The following is a 16,258-nucleotide window of genomic DNA, read 5'->3' as shown; positions in this document are numbered from 1 at the left end:
ACCCTGGTAAACTTTTATCTTGTCAGCCTGGTCTACGGTAAACACCTTATTTTCAGTATGACAAGAGTATAATGTAGCCTTCTGGGCTAGGGTCCAAAAGAGAAAGAGAATATAAAAAACCTATACTTGGAAACTACCCTAAACTGGAGATACTGTAATGTGTTACTGCTAGATTAGGAATTAGGAGACCTGGAGTCTAGTTTACCAGAATGTCACCTTGAACAAGTTACCCCACTTATTCACTCAGTTTCACCTACAAAACAAGAGGTTTTGATCTCTACAGTTCCCTTTCCACTTAAAATTCTGATTTCAACCTTATTTTCTTCATGATTCAGAATATAGTATAGAATCTTACTGTGAATGTCCCTTACTAAAGGTCACACAGATACGTAAAACCAAAAGTTAACACAGTTATGCTCAATAGTTAGTATATTTTGCCAATTACATACAGAGAAGGAAACAAAAATACTAGAGCCATTTAACCTCAGGTAGTCAAGGAAGAAGGGTTTATAGTTACAGTTTATAAATGGGCTCAGATTCTGGCTTTGCCACTTATTAGCTATCAGATTATAGATAAACTATATAATTTTGGGGGGACTAATTTTCTTATCTTTAGAATACACAATAGAGGTGCGTGGGTGGCTCAGTTAAGTGGTCTGCCTCTGGCTCAGGTTATGATCTCAGGGTCCTAGGATCGAGCCAAGCCTCGCTTCAGGCTCTGCTCGGCGGGAAGTCTGCTTCTCCCTCTGCCTCTCCCTGGCTTGTGCTCTCTCTCTCTCAAATAAATAAAATCTTAAAAAAAAAAAAATACACAATAGTACCTCAGAAGATTGTTTTGAGGACGAAATAAGATCGTGTATGTGAAATTTCAGTGAAGTACTTACTCACAGTGTCCACTTATTCATTCACGTATTCAACAAATAAATGAGGTTCTACTGTGTGGATACACACTGGTGGATAACAGCCCTGCCCTTAGGCAGCTGAGAGTGTAACAAGGGAGACACACATTAAACAACTCACTAAAAAAAACCCAAACAGATTTCACAGGGAGAATAACTGTTGGGTGAATCTAATTTAGACTGGACAAGTGTGGGAAGACTTCTTTAAGGAAATAACATCTGAGCTGAGATCTGAAGGATAGAATTTAGCCAGGCTTGGTGGGGGTGGGGGGGGTGGGGGGGGTGGAAAGAGCATTCCAGACAGAGGAAGTATCCTCTGTGCATGAAGGTCCAGGCAGCAGAGACAAACCATGGCTATTTCTGTTAACTACAAACACACTGGACTTAATTTCAGACTCTAATTTTTTCACAGCTCAATGGCAAGTTATTAATTTGTGAATGACACTTTCGAAGCAAATCTCTGTTCATATATGATTATAACACTCATTGCACTGTATTATAAGCACATCTGCCTCTTTCACTGGAGTTCCTCATGGGTAGGGTCCCAGGATGGCCTCAGGAGGAAACCAGGGTGGGAGGATTTTCTGCCATGAGATCCTGGGTGTGGCAGATGTCACACCAAACAAATCAATGAATTGTTTTGACAGAATTTTCATTCTGCTTAATTACGGTCATTCATTTCTTCTCTCTAGTTATGAGCAACTCTATGCCTCAGTTAGCTCAGCAATACAATGAGATACTAACAGTACCTACCCCATAGAGCTATTTGTAAGACAGTAAACGTACTGGCATACAATAAACACTCAAATGTTAGTTTTGAGTATGTATCCCCCTTGGAATCTAGTTTAGTGCTTTAATAAAATAGGTGCTTACTGGAATTTATTCTATGTGAATAATAGCTTAAAATTTTCATTAAAAGTTTTAACCTCAGCTTTATAAATAACATCCTATGTTATTAATGCTTATGATTTAAAATTTTTAAAAAGTCTCTCATTTTTTCTGATAAGATCTCTAGCAAAGGAACTAGTCTAACTTCTTTGAGCATCTAAACCTGAAGCTGACTTGCAAGGCTGGTAAGACAGAATTTGGGTTAGGATTATGTTTCTCAGGAGTACAGGTCTGAGTTTCAATAAAGGAATTTAGAGCTCTCATCTGAGCTCTTTCGTTAGAAAACCTTCTAGGTAGTTCTCCTTACACCCAGCCTCTGCTCTTCAAGAGCTGCTAGATGCTGCTAACAGATTAACATTACTAAGGCTCAACTTTTATCATTCTTCCACTCAGAAAGTCTCTGACTGCTTAGGGTCAACATATTTAAGTTCAAACTTCTTCCTCTGACATCTCACCTGCCGTTCAGGTCTCATCCTTTACCACCCCCCTTCCTTTATTCTGTGCTTAAAAAGAAAACTCCTTTCTGTCCCCTATACACACCCTCAACTTGCCCAGCTTCACGCTCCCGTTCTCAGTCCTCTGCTGCTGTGCAGCGGCCTAACCTCCGAATCTCTCTGCGGCACTGTGGTGTTCTCTTCAGGCATCAGCGTCTAAATCAGTACGCAGGTGAAAACTGGGTCGTCAGATTACCTTTGAAAATCCCTGCAGTAGCCAATAAAGTACAATACGCATGGCTGTAGACACAGGATCCTTTACATTTAATCATACAAGATGAAAAGAACCTATGTTACAAATATAGCTCAGCGTATACAGTTGATCCCATGTTGCTTGAACCATGCAGTATAACATCACTATGTTCTGACTTCTAAAGACCGGCTCAAATGCAGCCTCCTGAGCAAAGTCTTCTGTGATCCCCCTCACCCAGCCCCAGGGCCTCTCCAGAGCCTCCGAGCTAGAACCCTTTGCCTGTTAGGGCACTGATTTTAACCTCCCACGTACTGCGAAGGGGGTGGAGGGCAATGTCCACTCTAACAACTCTTTTATGTTAATGACCTCTTGAGGGTAGGATTGGAGTTTTTGTCCTGGCACTGACTGTGTGACTTTGAGTCAAGTTACTAACCTCTCTGAGCCTTAGTTTTCTCATCTGTAAAAGAGAAGATAGTATGATCTGGCACTTCTACTTTTGGATATATACCCAAAAGAACTGAAAGCAGGTTCCTGAAGAGATACTTCTATACTCATGCTAACAGCAGCATTATTTATAATAGCCCAGAGGTAGAAGCAAACCAAATGTCTACTGATGATGAATGGATAAACAATATGTGGTATATTCATACAACACAATACAACACAATATTATTCAGCTTTAAAAAGGAGGGAAATTCTAACACCTGCCACAACATGGATGAACCTCCAGGAGAGTATACTAAGTAAAACAAGCCAGTCACAAAAAGAGAAATACTGTGTGATTCCACTTCTATGAGACACCTAGAATAGTCAAACTCATAGAGATAGAAAGCAGAATGGTGGTTACCAGAAGCTGGAGGGTGGGGGATATGGGGAGTTGTTTAATGGGCATGAAAAAGTTCTGGAAATTGTACAACAATGTAAGTATACTCAACACTACTGAACTGGACGCTTAAAAATAGTTAAGATGGTAAAGTGTATGCTACATGTATCTTACCGCAATTAAAAAAGAGAGAGATAGTAATACCGGCTTCATAGGATTATGGTAAAAAGGGGAGAGGGGCGCCTGGGTGGCTCAGTCATTAAGCGTCTGCCTTCCGCTCAGGTCATGATCTCGGGGTCCTGGGATCGAGTCCCGCATCGGGCTCCCTGCTCTGCGGGAAGCCTGCTTCTCCCTCTCCCACTCCCCCTGCTTGTGTTCCCTCCCTTGCTGTGTCTCTCTCTGTCAAATACATAAATAAAATCTTAATAAAAAAAAAAAGAGTAAGGGGAGATAACATACATAAAACAGTAAGTGCAGAACCGAGCATATAATATGTACGTGTTCTCTGTAAAGTGTTTATAGTTTTTTTAGTAATCGTGTGTGTGTGTGTGTGTGTGTGTGTGTGTGTGTGTGCGTGGTTATTTCACTTAAAATGATTTTGTAAACACTTCTGTAGTTTTTATAAATCACCACGTTATCAATGTAATGGCCAACACAGAATTTTACTTATTGCCCCTCAGTTTTATTTCACTGTCCTCTTGTGCCTATATTATTAGACCAAATGATGTGAGCATTTTTCATCAGCTGCTATTTTGTTATGTGATGTGGAAATAACTTGAAAATGTAGAGCTGGATCTTTAGGAAAGGATAGTGTGATACATAATAAGAATTATGCCAGCACACAAATTCTTTGCCAATCACTCAGCATTCGAATGCTCAGAGGGAAAAAAAAAAGCCAACACACTTTCATAGGGATGGTGTCTAAATTATGGCCTGATTAAAACAAAGGGATATATATAGGACTCGTAATGCCCTGGTTGGTATTAAATGCCACCACTCTGCATAGAGAAATACAAACAGATACTAATGTATCTATTTGGACATTTTAAACTAATATACCCAGGCCTTCCGTACTCAAGAGAAGAATATCACTTAACTCAAACACTTCTGAAAAATTATAGGGTCTTATGTTACATGTGTGTGTGCTTCCCTAAAACTTTATCTTCCGCAAGTAACAGATCCTTGATTTTTATTAGGGTATGAGGCCTCCACCCCCTTCCCCAACTAAAAGACATTTCCCAGCCTCCCTAGCAGCTAGGGTGGCCATGTGGTTAAGTAAGTTCTGGGTAATGAAATATAAGCAGAAGTTACAAACGCCTTTCAGAAAAACGCTTTAAAAGGGAAAGGGCATGCTTTATCTTTTCCCTGCATCCTTCTTCCTTCCTGCCACATGGAACTGACAGAGCATGACCCGTCCCTTTGAACCACACAACCCCCAGCCACTCCCAGGCCCAAGGATGTCACACAGCTGATTCTCCCCAAGAGACCAGAGGCAACTGCTGTTCCTAAAACTCCCTGGAAATCCAGAAGATAGCTCACAGTGGGGTGTCCTTCTGAAGCCTCCCTACCTAGACAACACTAGCAAAAGAACGCCCTCTCCCCATCCCCAGTCTGGCCTGCAAAAAAGGGATAACCCAAACAGCCTCTACAGAACCAATGACACCCCAGAGAATGTCCCCTGGTCCCTGGTCCTGAGTCCTGGGGAAATAGGACCTTGCACAAATTCCCTTCACTTCTCTGAGTTTCCATTTTATGAAAGGTAAAATGGAAACTAACCTACCTGTCCTATTTGCAGGGTGTTCTGTCCAAGTAAGACTATGAATGCAAAAGCATCTTAATTTACAATGGAATTAAAATATAATGAAGTCTAATGACACTTAGAGCCACAGTCAAGAAAGAGCAGAGTGGCTGGAATGGAGGGGGAGAATTCCAGGAACTCATCTTGAAGATATCCTTATAAAAGTATACAGAGATTTGTCTCCATGAGACTCGCTGCAGCTTTATTTGTAACATTTAGACGTAATATTGTATAAAATAAAATATGGTACATCAATATAACCAAATACTATGTAGTTAATAAAAAGAATGAGGTAAGTGATAAAAGAAATGAATAGCACAAGCATATCAGCTGGCATTATGGTGCCAGGACTAAAATCAGAAGTGGTTAAAAGCGGTGACCTCAACTCCCAGTTAAATGAGATGAACAAAGTACAGAAGAGACGACAGGGATGAAAGCCGCCCACACACCTGGGAGATGAGAGGCAAGTGGAGGAGCGTGCAGATCACAGACAGCAAGCTACCGCCTCCATCCAGAAGCGGACACCGACGAGAAGAGTTCACACCCCAGAAACCTGGAAAAGCTCAAACCTGGAGCCACCAGGAACCAGAGAGTCTCCAGACTGGATACCAGTCAGGAGTGGAGAGAGATGCTGGACTGAAAGCAGAGCAGTGGGTGGGAGGACCTTCAGTCTCCTACCCCTACTGGCCCCTGAAATACCAGCAGTCAGGTAAAATCCTTGTTCCAGGAGGGATTTTTCTCTGGAGAACAGACATTTGGGGGTTCCACCAAAATGATCAGGTCTCTGTTTAGTGACTCTACAGCTGACAAACTGTCTAGACACAGTATTTCATCGGGCTTTTGTGCTGCACATTGAAATTCAGACGAGAAAGGCTCAACAGATAACTAAGGGATGCTGTTAACGTAAAAAGAGGAGACCAAGAAAATAAACGGAAGAACTCGAGGGGACAGAGAGACAAAGCAGGGAGCAAAAGAAAACGGGGGAAAAAAAAAAAGCAAAAAGCCCACCAATTAATATCCTCAGAGAAAAACAAGAACAGGGTGCTATTAAAACAAGGACAATGAGAGAAGATGCTTTCAAAATTCTAGGAGACAGTAATTTTCAATCCGGAATTCCACACTGAGTGAAACCATCAATCTACAGGAGTGGGTATGAGGGTAGAATAAAGATGTTCAATCACATAAGGACTTACGAAAACTATCTCCTATGAATGCTTTCTTAGAAAGTTCCTAGAGTTAAGATTCCACCAGAAAAAGAGAGTAAATCAATAAGACACAGGATCCAGGAAAGAGGCAAAGGAAAGTCCCAGAAGGCCTAGAGAACAACTAATACAGACTAGAGCAGGAGGACACGGAAGGCTACAAGATGGATGTCTCAAGACAAGGGGAACTGTTTGGCCATGTGAAAAACAGAAATCAGATGGGTTTTATATATGTCAGAGTTTGGGAAGAACTGGTACATGATAATGAAACCAATGAAAGCAAATAACAAGGGATCAAGACCAAATCTGTACTTATTATACATATCACCAGTGAACAGTAATTGAATAGTGAATACTGATTTAACCAACAACTATGATATATCTATACTGGGAGAACGGATGAAGGGAAATGGGGGGCAGGAAGCAGTATTAGAACACTAATTTAAATTCTCATCTTCTTTAACAGACCAGTAAAAGATGTAAACTGATAAATCAGGAAATACCAACATAAACCTACATTTAAAAAAGGAGACAAATATCCAAAGAAAAAACTAAAAAGTTTGGGAAGTAAAACTCTAGGCTGGGGCAGGAGACTGCTTTTGTGTTAAAAGCCTTGAAGTACTCTTGACTTTTAAAAACTATGTTCATTAAACTACTTTACAAATAACAAAAAATAATTAAAAAAAAAAAAACAACAACTGGTTACCTCTAGACAGAGAGACTGTGTGAGGGACTAGGGTGAGGAAAATTTATTGCCCTCCTTTTGTTCACTTCTGTATTGCTTGAATTTCTTAAATCGTATGCATACAGAGGCTTTTTTTTTTTAATTTATATCGCTTAATTCAAAAATTTAATAAACTATTCATTGTTTCACAAATATAAAGACTTATATTGCCTCTGCAGGGTCTACAAAATGCCAGCCCTAAATTCACAGTTACCAGTGTTTGCAGATCTCGGTTTTGTGGTTTAGCCTATACAGAGGCTTTTATAACTTAGGAAAAGAAAACATTAAGTAGTTCTATGTATTGTCACAGTCTAGCCAAAGGCAATTAAAAACAGGCAAAAAATAACAGATTTAAGAAATTCTAAAGAGTCTCTTAAGATTTAGTGACTTACGACGTGTTTAATCCCATGGAACAGAACATTGCTGTTATATATAAATGTAAGAAAAATTACAAAGCTAACTTATGGAACTCTATTTTCAAGACCCAGTAACTGATTTAGTAAGTCACTCAGTGACAGGTTAAATCTGAGAAGTGCAGAAGTCTAGGACAATTCCAGATATGTATATGATCATCCATGAAAGTTAACTATTATTATTTTGACCAGCCTGTGAACCAAGACAGCAGCTACTTTCCCCCCTTTTTCCTATTAACTGCAAATGGTTAAGACACTGCTTATTTTTGTCACTGGTGTCATATCCCTTAAAGGTCTCTGATCGAATTTTCTCTTCAACAGACTCAAGCTTTAAGATCAAAGCTGCTCATTATATATCTGGCATTACCGTATTTATTTACGTCAGAACAAAATTTGAACCCCAACAGATCCCTATCACTTCTGAACTGACGATTTTTGACAAAGCTCCAACACTGAGGCTTTTTTGAGCATGACTTTTACCTTTCCCGGGTGGAGAAAGTACTCTGACAGTTCCTGAAATTCAGGACTTAGCTGCTCACTCACTTGCTGTTGAGTTTAACTAAGAGTATTTACAATCGAGAGCTGCTGAAACTCACAGATGATTCATGTTTCCCTGCTCCTCCTCAAAACAAAGCAGATTTTACAGGTGTTTTAGCGTCTCGCTAGACACAAAGAGAATAAAGTTAGGCTGGCAGCGGGCGGCGGGAACTCTTGAAAGTGGTGCCACCAGCAACGCTGAAGCCACGCAACGACATTTACCTTTACTCGTCTCCGTTTTCTCCCCTTTTCTTCCCCTGGAACCTGCTTCTCTCCTTTCTTTCGCTTTTTCCGCTTTCTGTCCTTGTGTTTGTCATGATCGTTTTTGTCTTCGAAGAGGCTTGAGTCGTGCCCCGAGCTGCCCGTGGAGAGCTCGGTGACTTCGTTCCCTCCCACTTTGAGGACCAGCTTCAAGGGCTTCTCTACATACTCTTAAACAAAAGGAGAGAGCCTCGATTACGGGCGGGACGCGCCGGGCAGCGTCCACCATGCAGAGGTAGCGAGGCCAGAGGGAGAAGGCGGCGCCACGGCCGCGGCGGCTTTGGGCACGCAGTGGGCGCCCCGCGAAGCACCTGTTGACCGACGGACACTCGCCCCGAGGGTGCCCCGAACGCGGCGGGCCTCTGAGGGCCGTGTCAAACCTCCCGGCAAGAGCCCCGCCGGGAGCGAGGGGTCTGGGGTTCGAATGCGGCCCCCGCCTCGGGGGGGGTCTGCGCGGCCTCCGGCGGGCCGCGCCCCCTTCGCGGGTCCCGGCCTGCCCGTGGGAGCTGCGGCCCCCGGCCCGCCTCGAGAGCTCGAGGGTGGTCTCGAAGGAGCGAGGACCCTCCTCCCTCCCCTCCCCACCCCACCCCCACCCCCACCCCAGCCCAGGGCCGCCGCGGGCTCGCCGCCCCCCACCGCAGCCCACTCCTCACCCTCGTAGAGGTGTTTGTCCGACTTGTGCTTCTTGTGCTTCTTGCCCATATCCGACCGGGCCCCAGTGCCCGCCCCCCGCGCCAGGCCCAGGCCGTGCGGCGCCGCTTCCGGTCCGGGCCAGGCAAGCGGAGGGCGGGAGCGGGGCCCGCGAGACCCCGCGCCGCGAGGCAGGGGGGCGGCGTGCGCCGGGCGGCGCGAGGCCCCTCCGAGAAGACGGCGCGCGAGACCCGGCCGTAGCCGGAGAGCAGCGGCGGGGCTGCGAGCGGCCGGCGCGGAGGCGGGAGAGAGGGCCCGCCGCGCGCGCAGGGTGCGGCCGGCTGCCCGTGGCGGCCCCTGGCGGCTGGAGGTGGCGCTGCAGGCCGCGGGCCGGGGGCGGAGTCTGGGCCGGGGGCGGAGTCCGAGCCGGGGGCGGGGTCCACTGCTCAGAATCTCTCTTGCCTCTCTCTCTCCTCTCTCTCTTCCTTGCTCTCCTTTTTCTCTTTCTTTCCCTCTTCTCCACTCTCTTCCTCCCTTCCCTCTCTTTCTTCCCTCCTTCCTTTCTTTCCTTTTCTCTCTCTCTGTTGGTCTAATTGTCTGGCTCTCCTTCCCTCCCGCTCTGTCTCTGTCTCTCCTTCCCTTCCTCTCTCTGTGTCTGTCTCATTGTCTGTCTCTCTGTTTCTGTCTGTCTCTCCCTCCCTCTCTCTTCCTCTGTTTCTGTCTGCCAGTCTTTCCGTCTCTCCCTCCCTCCCTTCCTCTCTGTTCCTTTCTCTTTCCTCCCTCCCTCCCTGCCTTCCTCCCTCCTCTCTTTCTCCCTTCCCTCTCTCTTCCTACCACTCTCCTTTTTCTTTCTATCATCCTCCCCCTTCCCTGACTCCTTGTTTCTATCCCCTTCCCCCTTGTTTCTGTCTTCCCTTTGACATTATTCATTGAACCCTGTACTGGATGCCAGATCCAGCAAATCCAGCACATTGGTAATTAGAAGGATTCTAATCTTAAAAACAAAATAAAACAAAAAACCCTTATGTGCTGACATGTAAAACTGTAACTAAACTGTAACTAAAACAACATCAAAAAATATGAAACCGAGTGTTATTTGGTAAGATCCATATATGGAAATAAACGTTGACATCTGGATGAAAAGGCTGCAGTAGAGCTGAAGCGGATTGTTTTAGTTTTATGCTTCTCTCTATTGTTTGAAATTTTTTTTTCATGTGCATGTTAAGTTTTTTCAAAAGCTTCTGTTTATTTACTTATTTATTTAGAGAGTAGGAACAGGGGGAGAGGGAGAGGGAGAATCTTAAGCAGGCTCCATGCTCCATGCTCAGTGCAGAGCCCAAATTGGGGCTCCATCTCCACCCTGAGATCATGATCTGAGCTGAAATCAAGAGTCAGATGCTTGACTGACTGAGACACCCAGGCGCCCCAATGTTAATTTTTTAAAAAAATGAAAAGAGAGATACAATTTAGAAATTAACTTGAAAAGAAATGATGAAAATGTATCTATTAGAGCTGTACCAACTGAGAGTCCGGACTAACACCATTGCTCTTAGATGGACATCTACTCCTTGATGCTATTTTAAGCTTTTCTCATTCACTCTTATCCTCAGGTGCTGAGCCCTACTGGGGAGATGTTATTTTTTTTTTTTAAAGATTTTATTTATTTATTTGAGAGAGAGAATGAGATAGAGAGAGAGCACGAGAGGGGAGAGGGTCAGAGGGTCAGAGGGAGAAGCAGACTCCCCGCTGAGCAGGGAGCCCGATGCAGGACTCGATCCCGGGACTCCAGGATCATGACCTGAGCCGAAGGCAGTCGCTTAACCAACTGAGCCACCCAGGCGCCCCTGGAGAGATGTTATTCACATTCCTGTTCATCGGCATTTACCCAAATATAGTATTAAGATGTATTTAATATAACACATCCAGGGATGTTGGCTACAGGGAAACAATATAATGTTGATAATTTTCCACGACAACTTCCTAAGCTAGGAAGAACAGAAACATTCTTTTTTTTAAATTTAATTATGTTATATTAGTCACCATACAATACATCATTAGTTTTTGATGTAGTGATCCACGATTCATTGTTTTCGTATAACACCCAGGCACAGAAACATTCTTACTCCCATTTTGCAGATGGAGAAATTGATGCCCAGAGAAGTGAAGTAAGTTGCCAGTTAGTGGTAGAGGCTGGACTCAAATGCAGGTTTTCTGAATTTGAATCACAAGCCCTTTTTACATGTGAATATGGTGAAGATGTCTTGACTGTCTCTACTTTTAACCTTATAAAGCCCTGTGTATTTTCAAATAAGCCCATAATCACAGCCTTCTCTCAAGAAAGGATCTTAGTCATTTATACTTTAGTAAAAATTTGGACCTCTGGATCACATCTCCCGGGAAGATTTGTAGCTTTAGCTTGAATTCCAACCATAAAATTGTAGACTTGTAGTTCAGGACCCTATGGTTGGAGTGTGACAGAAACCCAATTAGAATTATTTCAAGAAAAATAAAAAGATTCTAAATGAGAAGATTTTCTTTCTTTTTTTTTTTTAAGATTGTATTTATTTGACAGAGTGCAAGCAGAGGGAGAGGGAGAAGCAGGCTCCCCGCTGGGCAGGGAGCCCGATGCGGGACTCGATCCCAGGACCCTGAGATCATGACCTGAGCCGAAAGCAACTGCTTAACAGATTGAGCCACCCAGGCATCCCAAAATAAGAAGATTTTCAAGTCAAGCTTGAAGACGGGAACCAGAGATCTGATGCTGGCTGGTATCTCTCTCTCTTTCTTTGTTTTGTCTCTGTGTACGTTGGGCTCCATCTTTTTCTTTTTCCCCTCTATATGGCTGAAAACATGGTTACCATAGCTGCTTCCTGATTAACTGGAACAACAGTCTCTTCTCTGTCAGCTTCACCCAGGAAGAAATGCCAGAGAAGGGCTGATTGGCTTGGGTTGGGTCACATATTTTATGGACCGGTGAATGGGAGATTGATCCAGCTTGGGTACCAAGTCCACCCCCATGGCCAAGAGGATTTAGAGTCTGTGACGGTCAGGCCCCATCAGACCCTCGTGGCTAGCCAGGGAAGATAAAGTTTCTCGAACAAAAGGAGCTGCTTTTTCATGAAGGCTAGAAGTTGTTGCCTCCCTGTAACAAGCCTCTCTGGCATCCACGAGGTGGAGTCAGAGTGGGGGAAGAGGTGTTGTGTTGGGGAAGAAAACTCCAGTTGCTTTGAGATCAAGCCACCATCGCCCCCTAAGTATAGGGCAAAGCTTGGTTCAGCTTCTCAATCATTGGCTATAATCTTTTTCTTTAAGGGGGACTGCGATGTCAACTCTCCCCTGTGGGTCCGGCCTCCGCTGTGATCTGTGTTTACCGCTTTGCTTCCCATCCTCTGGTGTGCTTCCCCAGAGAAGGGGCTGGTCTCATTCCCTTCATTCCCATAGCAGCACAGTGACCACTACTCTCTGCAAATGCCCTCCAGAGCTAGCTCACTCTGTGTGTGTGTGTGTGTGTGCGTGCGTGTGTGCGTGTGTGTGTGTGGTGTGTCTTTTCTCTGACCAGCCTGGGATGGAGGAAGAGGGTCTAGTTAACTCATTCACATTATGGAGTGAGTAGTTGCCCTCCTCCCCTCAACGGAGATACTACACAGGTCCCAGAGCGTTCACAACAGTGAAAAATAAGTAAGAGCCTGAAGCAGAAAACACCTCACAGAAGTTCCTGGGAGATAGAAACCCTGACTTATCCACTTTTTAAATTCCCGGCTCCAGGACAGAGCCTGGTACATAAAACGCACCAGAAAATGCTAGCTGAACGGAACTTTGCTGTGTAGTGCAGACTCTAAAGTGACCCCTGGAGACTCCTGCCTCCTGGTATTTGTGCTCTCCAACTGAGTGTGGAAGGACCTGGAGACTTGTTTCTAGCCAATAGGATATGGCGAGGGTGACGAGATGTCCCTTCTGTGATTCAGTTACTTAAGACGGTGACTTCTGCACTGGGTGTTATGCACAAACAATGAATCATGGAACACTACATTAAAAACTAATGATGTAATGTATGGTGATTAACATAACAATAAAAAAATAAAAAAAAGAATTAAAAAAAAGACGGTGACTTCTGTCTTGCTAGCCAATTGCATTGCCTTCTTGGCTCACATGCTTCGAGAAAGCAGGGTGCTATATTGGAGAGGTTCACATGCAAGAAACTGAGGGCAGCCTCCTGCCAGCAACCGGCAAGAACTGAGGCCGTCAGTCCAGCAGCCCCTGAGCCATTGACCCTGCCAACAGCCACCTGAGCTTCAAAGTGAATTCTTTCTCAGTGGAGTGTTCAGATGAGACCTCAACCTTGCCTCACACCTTGACGGCAGCGTTCAAGGGACCCTGAAGCAGAAGGCCTAGGTAAGCTGTGGTCACACTCCTAACCCACAGAGACTGTGAGATAATAAAATGTGTGTTCACTTAAACCATTACGTTTTAGGGGAATTTGTTACACAGCCATAGATAGAGCATATACAAGTATTATCTCAAACAGGGAAGTTTCTGAGCCTGCTGCATATCTCAATAAGGACAAAGGTGACAGCAAATGAACCATTGCCTGTGCAGGGTACTTGGGTGGAGTGTTGCACACACTACCTATCCTCTTTTATCCTTTTCCTGGCCTGGTGAGAGGAACACTCTTGTCTCTGCCCCACAGGTGGAGGAAACTGGGGCCTGAAGAAGTCAAGTGGCTTTTCCAGGTTCACACAGCTTGCCTGTCTGGGATCTGAATCCATGTCTGCCTACCTCCCAACCCTACATTCTTTTTTTTTTTTTAAGATTTTATTTACTTGGGCGCCTGGGTGGCTCAGTTGGTTGGGCGACTGCCTTCGGCTCGGGTCATGATCCTGGAGTCCCGGGATCGAGTCCCACATCGGGCTCCCTGCTCAGCGGGGAGTCTGCTTCTCCCTCTGACCCTCTTCCCTCTCGTGCTTTCTCTCTCTCATTCTCTCTCTGTCAAATAAATAAATAAAATCTTAAAAAAAAAAGATTTTATTTACTTATTTGACAGAGAGAGACACAGCGAAAGAGGGAACACAAGCAGGGGGAGTGGGAGAGGGAGAGGGAGAAGCAGACTCCCCTCCTGAGCAGGGAGCCCGATGCGGAACTTGATCCCAGGACCCCGGGATCATGACCTGAGCTGAAGGCAGACGCTTAACAACTGAGCCACCCAGGCGCCCCTCAACCCTACATTCTCACCAGTAGGCCACCCGGCTCTTCAAAAAGAGGGCCAGGAACCTCCGAAGTTTCTTCCTACATGTTTGGAATAGCGTCAGATGGAAACAAATTGCACAAGAGGACTCGTACGCTCCTACAAACAGGTAGGAGTGGATGTTTGCGCACGCAGAGGATCAGAAGATAAGTCAAAGCATGGAAATAGTTGTCATTTGCTGTTTATGGATTTCTGGGGTCCCGGGAGGCTAAATGAACAAAGAGAATCTGGGCAATGACAGACGACTGCTGCACATGAGGGAAGACCACTGTCCTGGTGGAGCTGCGGGTTTTGTGACTCCTGAGCAGGAGGGTGCTTCTGACCTGGGCTGTGAGGGGACGCCTCTTGGCAGGAGCTGGTTGTTTCCCATAAGGCGATGAGGTCTTCTCTCTCTCGTGCATCCTTATTGGCTGAAGAGGAACAGGACAGTCTCTCGGGAGAGGCTGAGGCTGACTCTGTACCTTGCTCAGTCCCACCCAGCCCCTGCCTACATCTGGGGGCCTCTGCCACTTCCCTCGTCGTCCACTTTGCTGCAGCTTTTGTGGACACAGAATGGGTGCCTCCTCTTTCCAAGGTGGACTGACCTTATGTGTTTCACCAGGTCCCTAGAACACAAAGCTCTGGGGATGAGTGTTAGAGCACTAACACCTGTTGACCATCTGCCGTGCACACACTGCCAGCCCGGACCCTGGCTCAGTGTCCTCCCTGCAGCCCCCACAGGAGGATAGGTTATGTCCCTGTCACAGAGGCTGGAGCTGTGGCAATGCCAGGACCAGACAGGAACCACAACAGCCAGAGGGTGGGAGTCAGAATTGGAAGCCAGGCCTCCCAACCCCTGGACCAGAGTAACCCTATAGCTCTGGAGAGGGACAGACTGGCTCATCTTGAGCTCACAGTTGGCAGCTATGTGACGTTGGGCACATCGCTTCACCCCTCTGAAGCTCAGTTGTCAGTCTTGGAACAAGGGCAAGAGAATCAGGTCTACCACTTCATAAGGTGGTTGTAAGGATGAAAAGATAATGTGGTCAAAATGCCAAGTATAAGACTGGAGTGCTTAATAAATGCTAGCTGCTAATATTAATTTTTAAATATTTTGCGATCCTTTAAAAACATACTCGAGGTAATGTCATTTCCCTGATCAAAAGTGTTTCATGGCTCCTCATCTCACTCAGAGTCAAAGCCGAATCCTTACCTTGGCTGGCAGGCCCGATCCGGCCCCCATTATCTCTCCAGCCCCGCGTCCTTCCCCCGTCCCTGAGGCTGGCCACGCTGTCCTCCTCACCTGCTTCTGCCTCACAAGCCCGCTTCTGCCTCAGGACCTCAGCGTCTGCTCTTCCCTGTGCCTGGAGCACCCTCCTCTCGGCTCTTGGCCTGAATCCTGCCCTCGTGGCATCCTGGTCACGCAGGTGGACTGCCTCAGAGAAGCTTCTGGACCAGTGATCCACAGCAGCACCTCCTGACTCCTCACCCCACGTGGCTCAGCTTCTCTTCATGGCACACGTGGCCACCAACATCATGTTACATATCTGCTACCTGTCTGTGTGCATGTTAGTCAACTGTCTCCCCCTCAGGACGCCCAGCTCCCTGAGGACAGGAATGGGGCCCACATCACTCACGGTTGTGTCCCGTGTACCTACCGTAGAGCCCGGGCTCGGCGCAGGCCCTCATGAACTATTTGTCTGATGAATGAATGAATAATTATGCTGTTTTATGATGATGATTCCCTCCCACGTTCTCCCCTGAGGGTCTTTTGGCTGAGGACAGGAGGTGACTGGTGGCCTCCCAGGGAGTCTGAGGAGGAGGAGAGAGGCAGTGAGGAAGGCTGGCCACTGGGGGGGGTGGCATTCCCAGGAAATGGCCTCTGCTCAGCTCTCTCGGGGCCGGGCCTGTCTGCAGAGGACTTGTTGCCCAGCGGCTGTGAGGCCATGGCAAGCCAGGCCCTTAGCAGCCCCCTTGCTCTGAGGTGTGCCAAGCTCCCCGCCCAACCAGACCTTTGGGACTTGGTGCCCCTATGGAGAGGGAGCTCTGGGACACAGCTGATGTCCTGGATGCCTGACCCTGGAGTAGAGTGTGGCCTCCCTTGGTTGGGCAGCTCTGGGAGATCCAGAGGAGACTCTTCACAGGCCTGACAGAAGAAAGCGGCTTACTGGGAAC

General features: G+C 46.0%; 1 protein-coding gene across 6 annotated transcripts in view; it reads right to left on the bottom strand.

Annotated features, from left to right (window-relative positions):
- Nucleotides 1-9,157, bottom strand: part of BRD7 (bromodomain containing 7) — a 41,416-nt gene extending 32,259 nt beyond the window's left edge. For 3 of the 6 annotated variants that reach the window (XR_004819777.1, XM_027618197.2, XM_027618199.2), the window contains exons 1-2: nucleotides 8,886-9,155; nucleotides 8,194-8,402 (exon numbers count right to left, since the gene is read on the bottom strand). Coding sequence is in view for 5 of the 6 variants with exons in the window: in XM_027618197.2 (XP_027473998.1) it covers nucleotides 8,194-8,402; nucleotides 8,886-8,934 (258 nt within the window). In the remaining variant the exon portion in view is untranslated. Of the gene's footprint in view, nucleotides 1-8,193; nucleotides 8,403-8,885 lie in introns of all 6 variants that reach the window. The other 3 variants (XM_035725301.1, XM_027618196.2, XM_027618200.2) reach the window with 3 other exon arrangements.
- Between the last annotated feature and the right edge of the window lie 7,101 nt (nucleotides 9,158-16,258).

Source organism: Zalophus californianus, chromosome 17, assembly GCF_009762305.2.
Source record: "Zalophus californianus isolate mZalCal1 chromosome 17, mZalCal1.pri.v2, whole genome shotgun sequence".
NCBI classification, from domain to species: Eukaryota; Metazoa; Chordata; class Mammalia; order Carnivora; family Otariidae; genus Zalophus; species Zalophus californianus.
Note: the sequence above shows the minus strand (reverse complement) of the source record. Positions and strands in the feature narration are given on the sequence as shown.